This window comes from Carettochelys insculpta, chromosome 20, assembly GCF_033958435.1.
Source record: "Carettochelys insculpta isolate YL-2023 chromosome 20, ASM3395843v1, whole genome shotgun sequence".
Classification (NCBI taxonomy): Eukaryota; Metazoa; Chordata; order Testudines; family Carettochelyidae; genus Carettochelys; species Carettochelys insculpta.
Window position 1 is genome coordinate 17,670,146 of NC_134156.1, and position 14,876 is coordinate 17,685,021.

A 14,876-nucleotide genomic window follows, 5' to 3' on the forward strand; every position below is an offset into this window, starting at 1 on the left:
AAGCTTGCCTGTAGAAAAGGTTTATCATACAGGGAGATGATGCACAGATAGATGATGGTGTTCGCTTGCAATGAGCAGTGGTGATTCAGTGGTGGTGATAATAGGAACATAAGTGTCTAGCTTGCTCCATAGTAGATTTTATACAACCTTAAACCTTTAAACAAAATTATTTTGTTCACAATTCTGAGAACGTGTGGTAAGGTGTTGTGGTCTTCCCCTGCCCAGGTAGGAAGAGTCCTTCCTGAAGCCTGGGTGAGCGGAGAAAGGGCACCCTTGCCTTGTCCCACAGAGACTAATGCACAGGACAGGAAGTAGAAGAGCTCTGAGCAGCTGCTGGAAGGATCAGACACTCCCTGCCTGGCTCCTGAAAGAGGCCAGCAAGCGGGCACGACCAGACTCCAGAGAAGCTTCCTGACCTGCCACTTGCTTGCTACCCTGAGGGCACCAATGTGCCAGAGCTCCCTGATGACCCAGCCTGGAACCAGGTACTTACAGAGTAGGAGATAGGAAGTAGCTTGGAGGCAGTTAACCCTAGTGGGGCTGCAATACTGCCTGAGCCAATGTCATTGTGTTGCAGTCTGGATCATCATTGGCCAGCAGTTACTGACAGCTTCTGCTAGGGCCCAGGACTGGGGTGTAGTGGAGTAGGTAGGCCTGCGCCCCCCTGCTACCACTCACAGGGTAGCACTCTCTGGACTGGACTGCTAGTTTGCTCAGGCTTGCTTAACTGCAGGCTGTGCTGCCACATATTGACTACTATCCTACCATGAACCACTCTGTTTGCCCAGCCCTGCTGAGAGAAGAGGAGCTAAGCCCTGTATTGACTCCTGCCCTGCCCTGAACCAAGGCCAGCTTATGCATTTACAATTTGCTCTGACCCTGCTGAAGGAAAGTGATGTCTTGTTCTGAACAAGGACCACGCAGAGATTAACTGTAGTGATGTGTTGTGACCTTCCTCCACCACAGGGGAGGCAAACCCCAGCAAACACCTCTACAGAGGGCATTAGAACTTATAGACCTTCTTGTGTCCTATGCTGATATGAGAAAATAGAATTTTTAGTTTCACCCATAAAACATGTGTTTGGCATTAACCAACTATTAAATGTTACAATTTTCAACCAAACAAAAAGAGCAGTCATGCAGAGCTTTAAAGACTAACAAAATAGTTTATTAGGTGATGAGCTTCCATGGGACAGACCCACTTCTTCATATCATAGCCTTACCAGAACAGCCTCAATATATAAAGCAGAGGTCCAAAAATTGTTATCAAGGTTGACAAACCAGAAAAAATTGTTATCAAGGCTGGCAAATCAGAAGAGCAGAGGGACAGCGGGGTGGGGAAGTTAAGAGTTAGATAAAAACATCAAAGTATGTAAAAGAGTCCTCATAACGTGTCAGGTAATTGCTGTTGATAGAACACAGACTGACACAGCCATTTCTGTCAATTTTCAACAGGTAGCACTTATTGCAAACCTTAGTGCAAACTCTGTCAGAATAAATTCATTTGATTAATATATTAGACTCCTGCCCCTTTCACAAGATAGTGCAGCAGAATGAAACAACTTTACAAAGAAGCTAGGAAAAGAAATATGAAAGAACTGAATAAGAGTTTATCATACGTAAAGTCAGAACTTTTTTTATGTGGATGCAAGGAATCCTAACCTAAGAGACAGTTAGTTGTTTTCCAAGTTTACGCACAGTATCTGGATCAACTTGATCAAATGAAAAAAATGTTTTTTCAAAAGATCCTAGCTGAAGGGAGAGCATGCTGGATATTTTCTTTTTCCCCAATGATTTACCTACAACTTCAATAGCTTTTTTTACTACACTGGAACAAAATTCATCTTCGAGCTCACATTCAAAAACGCCTACTCTAGGTCAGATAAATAACTCAGACTAAGGCTTGGTTTACAATAGACCTTAAGTCGATTGCAGATACACAAACTGTAGCTATGGCAATTGTAAGGTCTGTCCTCACTGAGGGAGGTCAACAGGAGCATTTCTCCCATTGACCTCCCTTATTCTGCATGAGAGTACATGGGGTCGACTGTGGACCCCAAAGAGATCAATTTCACACATCTGGTAAAGAAATCAATCTTCCTGCAAGTGTAGACAAGCCCTAAAGCAGTGCACTCTGTGTGCGCTCACTTCATGACTTCAAAGTTTGCAAGAACATAACAGGTGTATTAATTTTTGGCACACTGTAACACTGTCCCCATCTTGAGAGCACCCTGAATCTCATAGCAGAACATAAATGAATGTTTAAGACCACAGAATTTATACCACTTTAACTCTACTAGTAGATTTCAAAAGTGGTAGAACAGTCTGAGTGTGGATGCAGTGATACTGATACCAAATGTAGACTAATATTTTTGTACAATTTATGTATGTAAATTTAGGGGGAACAGACCGTACACCAGAGTAACTGCATCCATACTAGGGGTGATTGTACTGATTTAATTATTCTGGTGAACTGTCACAAAGTAGATAAACTGGGGCACAACCTGAATGTAGACAGTGCCTAAACTTCTCCTAGGCAGAATGTGATTGAACTAGATATGCCATTAAGTAAATAAAGTCCAGCTAAACACACCAGCAGCAAGACAGCTCTCCAGATCAAGTGATGATGGCTCACTGGAGCTTTGCAACCAAATGAAAAGAACAAAGACTTATAAAGACAGAAAATACCCAGCCTGGTGAGAAATTCATCAGCTAGTTTAGTACTAAAATTCCTCCCAGGAAGCACTTAAGAGATCTGGTGGCTTATGCATGAATGAGCGTATATTTCACCAAGCTTCTGTTCTGAGAAAGTACCATTGCTGTTATCTTTATTCACTGTTTGTTCATCTACACTCAACAGAAGATTGACGTGGTGTTGGTCAATCTGTCAGTGTTCCATTTAGCATGCCACGCTAAATCAAACCATCAGGGCTTCACTGCCAACCCTGGTACTCCTTGCTGTCATGAGACTTAAGGGAAGTTGTTGGGAGACTTTCTCCCATCACACTCCTGCTATGGGCATGGCACAACAAATCAATTTGTGACAGCTGGAGCTGCTTATCTTAAATTGACTTTTGGTCATGGTGTAAACCTTGCCTCAGTTAGGAGTGAGTATTTCCCTCAAGAACTGCTTAATGGAAACTACTTAGTACAGTAAACCCATGAAATGAGCAATTTTGAGTTGTGCTTAACTCACATTAACGCGAGTTAAGTGCAACTCAAAATCCCACTCCCCTTAGCCCTGGATCAACCCCCTGCAGCCCACGGAGCCCCAGCTCAGCCCCGCAACCCCAGTTCAAACCCCCCCGTGTACAGCTCCAGTTCAACCCCCACCCCCATTCACACACATCCACTCTCCCTCCCCCCTACACCTGGCTCTGGCTCACCACCTCTCCACTTGCACCTGGCTCTGGCTCACCCTCCCCGCTGCATGGCCCTGGTTGACCCCCACCCCGCCCAGCTCCGGCTTAACCCACCATGTGGCCCCAGTTCACCACCTCCCCCTGCAGCCCTAGCCCACCCCAGGCTTAACCCCTCTGCCCCCCTCCCACAGCCCCAACACACTGCCAGGCTTAACCCTCCCCAGCTGCCCTGCCAACCCTAGGACTTACACTTCAAAAGGAGCTCCATGTGCTCCTGCTGCTTCCCCGGCTGCAGAACATGTGTTTCACCAAGGGAAAAAAGCCGCCCCCAACTTACACAAAATTCAAATTACGTGAGGGTGTTTGGGAACACAACCCTCACATAACTCGAGGGACTACTGTACTTACTTTCTTCCTTTATTTCATTTCAAACATTATGTAAGCCTTTAATGTCATTATGAAGGATTTTATTTGTTTCACAGATTGAGAAACTGATGCATACAGCATGTATACAACTTTTTTAAGTCATACAACAAGTCAGCAGAAGAGCCTGCAATAAAGCCTAGTCACATTCTAATCTAGCCGACCAGTGGATCATGATCATTCTTTTCGAGAGAAGGTGATTGGTATTGAGCAAAATTACCTTTTGGAGCTAAAATTAATTTGATTGAACACCTGTGCACTTTCTTGATTACAGAATCAGGAAGTTGGGTATAGTCCTGCTTTACAGTTTCAATAATTCTGCTGAGAAGTTTGTAGAAAAACTGACTTTAACCTGTCACTAATTCATTTTGAGACTTAGAGGCTCGTTAATGTTTTCCAAAGTCCCCACAACTAAGGCAATTTTAAATCCATGCTGATTCGCACTACAATTAGTATGGGTATGGCTAAAATCCAGAAATTGACTGCTGAGTGCCAGTCAGAGTAAATTCTTATTCTAACATCTTTGCTGCTCAGTTATGGGAAAGATGGGGAAATGATTTTAAAGAGAGTAACTAAACTAAAGCAGGTGCAGACGGATGGTAAACAACAGGGTCCCCCAAAGGAACATTTCCCCATATACCAATTAGTGCCTTCTATACCCAGGGTCAAATAAGCCTTTTATAGATCAACTGTGTTCTTCAAAAACATTTCCAACAAGTCAACATCAAGTTAAACAGGGAAGAGAAAATGTGGAATTTAAAAAGAAAAGATTTGCTGAAGGAGACAGCCAAAATCATGCACAATGGCCACAATCAAAATCTAGTTCCTAGCTGAAAGTTTCAGTATAACATCAGAAGAGATTTATATTTTGAGGTGGTGGTGGGGAGAGGGGCAGAGAACGAAGACAGAGGTATTCTTCATCTGAGTGGACAACAAAAGATCCTGCCTCTTTATGAAAATGTACAGGTGATAGAAGTCATGGCCATGACAAATGCCTTGCTTGGTGATACCTAAAGCCAGAAGGAGCAGATTGAGTTTTAGCTCCCAGGGCTGGCAGAAAGAAAATCACCACAAGTTGTCACCACGGTCAGTGAAAGAAAAGCACAAAACCTCACAATGCCATTTTTACAAAGTCTCTGATCAGAGCTGAGCTGTATGCTGGTTTTCTGGTTTATTAGTACAGTAATTTGCTGAACCATTGTTTTCACTGAATACATCTGTGGCTCTTGAGCAGAAGTCAGCTCTAGGTTCTGCCACAGCATAGAATCAATTCTTTTCAGGGCACAAAGAAAAGATGCAGGATCTTTCACTATTTTGTACTTCCTCAAATTTTACTTTATTTCAATAATCCTGTGAGTTCAGTGGTTTCAGTTGGGAATTTCCTTAAATTCATTCTGCTTTTTGCCTACAGAAATTATAAGATTGATGCCAGGCACTCAGTACCTTGCAAAGCCACAGTGCTGGGCCTTTATTTAGCACTCCTTCCCCCAAGCAAAGCTCATCCTGAAATCCATCAGCTATCCTCTGCTCTCAGCAGTTTTACAGGGTAGAAATGGAAGACAGAAGTCATCCTTAATCAGAATAAATTTCACTAAAACCCTCAAAGTGAGTTGCTTTTCCCAGCTACTAGATCCCAGCCTCCAACACCAGCTTCTATAAAGCTGCTCAGGTACATGGGATATTTGGACTGATAAAATCCCTGTGGACTCAATGTCAATTGCTTTACAAATCCATTCTTAATAATGGTAACCAAATGAAAAATAGCATTCAGACAGTTTAAGCTCAAATCTTGTGCTTCGTTTAGAGGTTTGCAGAACATAAGAGAAACAGATGTGGGGCAGTTCTGTTTATGGTTTTTTAATATTTCATTGGAAAAAGTTTAGGTTGCAGACACTTGGGAATATTTACATCTATCTATTGTAGGAGTGAACAATAACAGGAAATAAGAAATAAAAATGGACTTTGTCCAAATTGAATGAAACAGAAAAAGTAAACAGGACACAAATGGTAATGTGTAACTGCATGGTCAGTTTTTCAAAAATTTAAATGTCACTAGTAATATTAGGTAAGATGTTTTTAAAATACATGTACAGTAGACCCCCGACTTTCTTGCAATCCCTGCATAAGTTGAATTTCCTGCACAATCTGGGGGAGCCAGGAAACTGACCCTTGGCTCCAGAGAATGGAAGGGAATTGGGGACCAGGCAGCCACCTTGCTCCCCTCCACTTGCAGAGCTGGGAAACTGACCCGGGCAGTTGTCCTTCTCAGTTTGCCCATTCCCATCAGTGGCAGCAGCTGAGAGCCTGACTCTGAGCTGCCACCCCTGACGGGTGGGGAAACCTCTCCTGTCAGTGGTGGCAGCCCACTCAGCTGCCACCCCTGACAGGAGCTGGGAAACTGACCAGCGCAGCAGCTCCTCTGAGCGGCATTAACCTGAGATATGCGCAACTCGAGTGCGCGTATCTCGAAGTCTACTGTAAAGTTATAAACCAGTGCCCTTTTTATTCTGCAATAGAAGTAAAACATAATATCCTTTTTAACATCAGCATAAGACATTCCTGTTCAAACCAACCATTCATTACCTTTGTGATCAACGGAAGGTTTGAAGGCTTGGAGCATCTTCGGCACCGCTACACCCATGTCAAGTTCAGTTAGAGTTAACTCATTCATGAAATATGGCAGCTGGAAGAAGGTACAGAACACAAAACCCAAGTTATTTTTAACAGTCATAAGCAGACCAAATATTCTGTGATATCTAGAAGGTCATTACATTACAGTCAATCAGCTTTGCATCTTATAACTGTACGTGCGCACCCAATCAAGAATACAAGTTTCAACCTAGGACATAAAATTGATGTATTGTCACAAACTCGTATCCCACATTTGACGGATAATTGAAATGTATGCTCTATCAGCCAAAACAGACAAAGAGGTATAGAACAAGAAAGAAGTGTGGTTACTGGAAAGTTTGGCAGATTTAATATTTTTTTTTCTTTTTTCAAACATGTATCCAGATGCCCCAACACATGCTTTAGTGGAGGAATTCTGCAGGTAGGCTGACAGATCTTATATAAAAACCAGCACTATTTATCCACAGCAGGAGTCGGTCTTTTATCCTATATCATGCCACTAAGCAAGCGGACAATGAAGATCCAGTGGATATAGTGTTCTCAGATTTCTAGAAAGCCTGTGACAAGGTCCCTCACCAAAGGCTCTTAAGTAAAGTGAGTTGTCATGGGAGAAGAGGGAAGGTCCTGTATTGGATTGGATAACTGGTTAAAAGACAGGAAATGAAGGGTAGGAATAAATGTTGAGTTTTCAGAATAGAGAGTGGTAACTACTGGTGTTCCCAAGGGTCTGTACTGTGACCAATCCTGTTCCACCTATTTATAAATTATCTGGAGAAAGAGGTAAACAGTTAAGTGGCAAAATTTGCTGATGATACTAAACTGTTCAAGATAGTTAAGAACAAGGCAGGCTGAAGAGTTTCAGAAAAGATCTCACAAAACTAACTGACTGGGCAAAAAAATGGCAAATAAAATTTAATACTGATAAATGTAAAGTAATGCACATTGGAAAAAGTAATCCTAACTATACATACAAAATGATGGGGACTAATTTAGCTATAACCTCTCAAGAGAGAGATCTTGGAGTCATAGTGGATAGTTGTTACTTGACTAGATTTTTATATTGGATATGGAAGCCATTTTGTGTGTCCATTGTATCTATTGGCACCAAATATTGTGCTGGGGGGCTGTGTGAGGTGTCTAATGAAAGCTGAGGATGCCTTGAGTCTGTATCTGTTATTTGTATGTTTGTAGGTAAGGTTATGGATCTGAGCTCCGTAAGGCTGGGTCTACACTAGAGTTTTGTCGACAGAAGGGACATTCTGTCAACATAACTAAGGGAGCAGCTGCATGCTTGAAGCATTCTGTCAACGGAGCCTTGACAGAACTTTGCACTTTCCTCAACAGTATTATTCCTCAAATAGTTGAGGCATAACAATCTCTGGGCAGAGTACTGTCGACAAAAGTGCACTGTAGACACCTCTCTTGACAGAGATGACGTCCTGATGCTGGGCAGCCCTCTTTGCAGAGCTGCCATCCGCTTTCTGCCACCAGAGGGCAGTGCAGTCTGGCAGTTCTTTGTCGACAGCGCAATCGTGTGTAGATGCAATCTGTTGACAGAGATTCTGTCGAGATTACTCTGGGCAACAAAATGGCAAATGCAATTTAATGTTGATAAAGGTAAAGTAATGGACACTGGAAAAAGTAACCCCAACTATACATACAAAACGATGTATCCACTCCAAGCTGTTAGGAACATTATCCCTGATTAGACCAAGGCACAAATGGTGGCAGAGCTTTGTGACTTTGTCCTCACCCATAACTATTTCAGATTTGAGGACAAATTATACCTTCAAATCAGTGGCACTGCTATGGGCACGGCCCCACAGTATTGCCAACATTTTTATGTCTGACCTGGAACAACGCTTTCTCAGTTCTCATCCCCTTGCGCCCCTCCTCTACCTGTGTGACACTGACATCATCATCTGGACCCATGGGAAGGAGGCTCTTGAAGAGTTCCACCATGGTTTCAACAGTTTCCACCCCACCATCAACCTTAGCCTGGACGAGTCCACACAAGAGATTCACTTCCTGGACCCTACTGTGCAGATAAGAGATGGTCACATAAATACCACCCTATACCGAAAACCCATGGACCACTATGCTTATCTACACGCCTCCAGCTTCCATCTAGGGCACACTACACGATCCACTGTTTACAGACAGGCACTAAAGGTACAACTGTATTTGCTCTGATCCATCAGATAGAGACAAACATCTACGAGACCTTTACCAAGCTCTCCTCAAACTACAATACCAATACAGTACCTCACCTAAGGAAGAGAGGAACCAGACTGACAGAGCCAGATGGGTACCCAGAAGCCACCTGCTACAAGACAGGCCTCGCAAGAAAAACAAAAGAACACCCCTGACCATCACATACAGCCCCCATCTAAGGCCTCTCCAATGCATCATCAGAGACCTGCAACACATCCTGAACAACGATCTTTCACTCTCACACACCTTGGGAGGCAGGCCTGTCCTCGCCTACAGACAGCCTGCCAACCTTAAACAAATTCTCACCAGCCACTACAAATCACAGACCAGTGGCTCTAGGCCTGGAACCAGCCCCTGCAACAATCCTCGCTGCCAACTCTGCTCACATATCTACACCAGTGACATCATCACAGGACTTAACATCAACCATAACATCAGGGGCTCCTTTAGCTGCACATCTACTAACATAACAGATGCCATCATGTGCCAGCAATGCCCCACTGCAATTTACACTGGCCAAACTGGACAGTCTCAACATAAAAGAATAAATGGACATAAATCAGACATCAGGAGTGGTAGTGTACGGAAGCCTGTGGGGGAAAACTTCAATCTCCCTGGACACTCAGTAGCAGATCTAAGGGTGACAGTCCTGAAATAAAGAAATTTCGAAAATCAAATGGAGAGAGAAATCTCTGAGCCGCAATTTATTTGCAAATTTGACTCCATTAACCAAGGATTAAACGGAGACTGGAAGTGGCTCGCAGCTTAAAGGCGGCTTCTCTGCCCTGGGTGTTAACATCTCCCCATTAGACTCTGACAATGGCTCATATCCCCGTCTGATCTGACTTGTTTTTTCCTCTTTTGATAATAGGCCATTTGCACCTTGCTGAATAGACTGTCAGCTCTGGCCCTCCCTTTTTCTGGGACCCCATTTTTTAAATACCCCTCTGAAACCAACCCCCCCATGCATCTGATGAAGGGGGTCTTTGCCCATGAAAGCTTATGCTCCAAAATATCTGTTAGTCTACAAGGTGCCACAGGACTTCTTGTTGTTGTCGAAGCGACAGACTAACACGGCTACCTCTCTGATACAAAATGATGGGACCTAATTTAGCTATAACCACTTAAGAAAGTGGTCACATCCCCCTGTTTGATCTAACTTGTTTTTTCCTCTTTTGATAAGTGCTGTTGATACTGGGCCATTTCCACCTTACTGAATAGACCTTGTCAGCTCTGGCCCTCCCTCTTACTAGGACCCCACTCTTTAAATACCCCTCTGAAACCATCCCCACACTCATGCATCTGATGAAGTGGGTCTTTGCCCACGAAAGTTTATGCTCCAAAATATCTGTTCGTCTATAAGGTGCCACAAGACTTCTTGTTGCACTCAAGAGAAAGATCTTGAAGTCATAGTGACTAGTTCTCTGAAAACATCCACTCAATGTGTGGCAGCAGCCAGAAAAGGCAAACAGAATGTTAGGAATTGTTAAAAAAGGGACAGAGAATGAAGACAGAGAATATGTTATTGCCTCTAAATAAATCCATGGTACACCCACATCTTGAATAATGCAAACAAATGTGGTTGCCTCATCTCAAAAAAAGATACCTTGGCATTGGAAAAGATTCAGAAAAGCGCAACAAGAACGAGTAGGGGCTTGGAACAGGTGCTATATGAAGACATTAACAAAACTGGGACTTTTCAGCTTATAAAAAAGAGACAAAGGGGGGATATGATGGACGTCTATAAAATCATGACTGGTGTGGAAACAGTAAAGAAGGAAAAGTTATTTATTTGTTCCCGTAACATAAGAACTAGGGTTCACCAAACGAAATTAATGGGTAGCAGGTTTAAAACTACCAAAAAAGTTTTTCTTCACACAGCACATGGTAGGCCTGTTGAATTTCTTGCCAAAGAATGCTGTAAAGACCAGGACTTTAACAGGCTTCAAAAAAGAATAGATAAATTCATGGAAGTTAGGTCTATCAATGGCTATTAGCCAGGATGGGTAGGAATGGTTTCCCTGGCCTGCCTACCTGTCTGTCAGAGGCTGGAAATGGATGACAGGAGAAGGATCACTCAATGATTACCTTTTCTGTTTCACTCATGCTGGGACATCTGGCATTGGCCACTGTTGGAAGACAGCATACTGGGCTAGACGGACGTTCTTCTGACCCAATATGGCTGTTCTTATGTTCTTTAAACCCCAACTTCTTCCCGTTCCCCAACGGTAGGCGGTCACTGTTAGTTTTTTTTGTTATTTTTTTGGGGGGCGGGGAGTATCATCTGGTAATGCCATTGCTCAGGGACTGTAAAATGCTTGGCTTGCATTGTGTGAACTCCATAGTCATTGCTGAACACGGGCAAACATTTGAAATATTCAAGTTTAGAATAAAGCATCTAGTGGTCTTTCAGGACTGTAACCTCATAAGCAGCTTGGGAAAATAGTGTGCCTCAGACTCTTCAATGTTGTTTTCCTCATGGAAAAGTTCATTTCTAAAACTTTAGAGGAAAGCCACACGACACCTGAGAAATCCAGAAGCAGCACAGAAGATTTATTACGCATTCCCCCACTTTACTGTTACAATTCTGTGAAAGAAAAACTAGGAACCAACAGGATTACTGCAAGAACTTTTTAGTCTTTCTTGTACAACTCACTGCTAAACCAGACTAGTGTGTTTACAATAATTTCTCCTGATTACATAACTGCTTTCAGAACAGTGACTAGAAAAAAGTATATCAAAAGAGCTCCTTAAATTAAAGTCTGGGTGGGGAACTATAATGCAACAGATGCATTAAGTGTTTTAATATGCGAGGTCACTGGCATTATATTCTACCCAGACAACTTTTTATTCACCACATTGCTGTGAATTCCCATCCTCTTCTTCCTGTTTTGGATAATTAAAACCACCTACTTTTCATGATGCATTGCACCAGCACAGAAGTTCCAATGAGCATTTTATTAAGAAGCATAGGAAACTGAAATGGGGGGAAATAAGAAATACTTGAGCACAACAGGCTTGTATTCAAAGTAGATTAGGAGGTTTCCCTAACATTGCAAGTATCTTTCATGGAGAAGATTAAAGGGTTAAAAAAGCAAGTGCAAAAGTGAACTGATTGAGTTACTAACATTAAAAAGATCTGGGTAGCCAGCCTGAGTTTCTGTGCCTTTACAGATACTGTGAATTTAATGCTCATGAAGAGTGCTGGCTTACTAGAACCCTAACTCAGCTAATTGAGATTGCTAAAACAAAAGACTGCCCCCCCCCCACCCGCAGGTTTTTTCACACTGATGTGCCAACACATCTCCAAACTGAGCTGGAAGGATCATGTCTCTGACTCTGAGTCAGAGGTCAGTTACATCTCCACAGCTCAAGCCAATCCTCAGCCTTCCTGCTTACAGGTACTTAGTCACAGGGAGAAAGCCGTGTTAGTCTGTTCACAAAAACAAAACAAAATCACAAAACAAAGCAGCAGTCCTGTAGCACTTGAAAAGACTAACGAAATGATTTATTAGGTGATGAGCTTTCATGGGACAGACCCACTTTTTTAGATATGGAAATTCCATATATTTGGGTACGTTTGAGGTAGGATAGCTCTTTGTGCTGTGGACAACACTCTACCAGAGATGGCATTGACACCATGAACATATTCCTCACAGGACACCAAACCATTAGAGAGTATAACTGTGTTGCCAGCAGACTGAATTCACACTGACTACTTACTAGGCAAGACCCTCAGTACAGCGGAAGGGCAGCAAATGAGAGAAAATACATTGTACATCTCTGCTGGTAATAGCAGCAACTGTTTATAATAAAATACTTATAAACACCATAAATATATAGGATGCTATTTTCTCTCTCTCTTTCCTATGCCAGTTTTTTACTCTCAAAGCATTTGCAAGTTGATGTTTGAATAACTTGCTTCAGTGGTCATAGAAACAGCCATGGGTAGAACTAGTTTACTGTTTACTTCCAGTAGCACAAGGAACCATCTCTCATAGCTGGTTTTGGCAGCTAAATTCTAGTGCTGGTGACAGCAGGCCTGCTCCTTCCTTTGTGTTTAGGAACAGACTGATAACCTCCATTCCATCCACCCCACAGGTTGCTGAACAAACCTGTGATTAGCTACTGCTATTTGGAGGAGTTGAGAATGCAAGGGGCAAACCACAAAGGTTAGTCAAAAGCCTCTCCCCTTTTCTTTTGAGTTTCGGCGGTAGACAGCAGAATTATATCCCTTTGCCTTTCAGACAGCTGCTGCCTTGACTACTACTCCCACAGAGAATCCTTGTTTATAAAGGGATTTCTGAATTTAAAGCATGCTCATATGGGCACAGTTCAAGCTACTGGTGTTCCCCACCCCTTTTGTTATCAATATTTTGTTTCTGAAAGCAGTTTTCATTTCACAGAACTCCTGAATCCTCACTGGGGGTTCCTGCTCTTAGTATTAGTGTCAGTGAGTTGAAAACGATCCCACGGTAGCACAATGAGCTTGTAACATTAGCTTTAGAGATTTGCTGGTCAAGCAATCTTAAAGTACTATACTACTACTGCTTAATGCAAATACAGTAACACTTTTCACCTCTGTCAGAGGACATCTGTGTTTTTTGCTAACATCCACTAATTCAGCCCCCACATTCATATGAAACAAGCAATAATCACTATTTATATTTTCCTGCTATGTCATGTGACTGGACCAAGAGGCCACAGAGTGATATTTGTGATGGAGTTGGATTATCTCTCTCTGCTCCTTAACAGGCCTCAAGACACTATGCCAAAAGTACAATATGTTTTTAAAAGTATCTTAAATCAAGTCTTTTTATAAAAACGTGACTAAACTAAAAAAATATTTTTTATGCTGGGGACTAGAAAGTACAACCCTTTTTAACCAAGAGAGATACCTTTATTTTGCTGAGTTTCATTTGGATCTTCTTGGACACAAGATCAGACCAGTATTTTTCTCCTAAGAAATCCCAAAATATTCTGCCAAGCAAAGCATTTACCCATGCCTCCCGTTCCTCTTCTTCAGCTTCCACATGGATATCTGTCAACTGGAAAAACAAACATATCATACAGTTATGGAGCACAATCTAGTCACTGTCTAAAGAAACATTTCAATCTAGGTCTTGAAATTCATACTGTTCATTAACCCAAATCAAAGTAAGGTCTACACTGTTAAACAAAGATTGTGTGTAATCTTCAAAGTTACGTAAAGTGACTGTGGTTAACCCTATTGTGTTTGTCTGTTGAGACAATAAAATCTCAGTGGGGACCTGAATTAGCCAGATTTGGAGTCATCTGCTGCTGAGGATGAAGGTGTTCAAGTTATACTTTTTTTTTTTTTAATGCCAATAGCAAAACCAACATTTAGTATGAAAAAGTTACAAAATTCGATAGCCATCAGGTAATAATAATCTGACAAGTGCTTGGGTCTTCCTTCTGCAAAAATCCATTGGCCTTATTAAGTTTGAAACCAAAGCTAAAGCATTTTTGGTAAGCTAAACTAAAATAAAAAAGGAATATGAGGAAAGTGGGAGAATAAAAGGGAAAAATCCTTTGTATTTTTCCTCCACTCGTGTCACACAAAAGTCCAATAATGGAACGATCAGACCTATATATAGTTAAAGACTAAATTAGTGAGAGATGGGGAACAGGCTAAGGAAATGACTCTCTGCAAAGTTACAGGGATTCAAGCACAAAAATGAAACATCATTAAAATTTGACAGTGTGTCTGAGGAACCTATGTGGTTTTCTTTCCACTGAGCTGGGAGGCTCAGGGTAATATCTGACTGGATCAAGTCTTGATTAAATTTGGGAATAATCTCTAACAAATCAAGACAATCTCATTTTTCAGTTTTCAAAACAGATACGCACTTTCCAGACCTACTGTCTTTTTCCTTCTATAAATCAATACTTTTAAAGCAACAAGCATAAAACAAATCACAGGACCTTAAAATTTGTCTCGTGGAACCACACTAAATCACAGGACTTTACCTTTTTCACGGAAGTAGGACTACTGTCTGCACTACAGACTGGACTAACCACAGGGCTTTTATTTTCTTGTGGAACACACTTAGCCATGTATACATTGTAGTCCAAAAGCATTTTCTGTCGCACGTTGCCTGCCAGTTCCTTTTGCTTAGGCTGGGACATGATTTCTTCTGTGCTTCCTTTGCTGCTGCTGCGACTGTGCGTAAGAATTCCAGACTGGCTATTGGTTCTGCTGTGCGATGGCAAGAACCCTAAAGG

General features: G+C 42.1%; 1 protein-coding gene across 6 annotated transcripts in view; it reads right to left on the minus strand.

The window, feature by feature from the left end:
* The window catches only part of TEX2 (testis expressed 2), a 148,945-nt gene that overhangs the window by 36,332 nt on the left and 97,737 nt on the right, over positions 1–14,876 (minus strand). For all 6 annotated transcript variants that reach the window (XM_075014286.1, XM_075014288.1, XM_075014285.1 and 3 more), the window contains 3 exons: positions 14,622–14,869; positions 13,529–13,678; positions 6,369–6,468 (listed from right to left, as the gene is read on the minus strand). In XM_075014286.1, the coding sequence (XP_074870387.1) occupies positions 6,369–6,468; positions 13,529–13,678; positions 14,622–14,869 (498 nt within the window). The remainder of the gene's footprint in view (positions 1–6,368; positions 6,469–13,528; positions 13,679–14,621; positions 14,870–14,876) is intronic.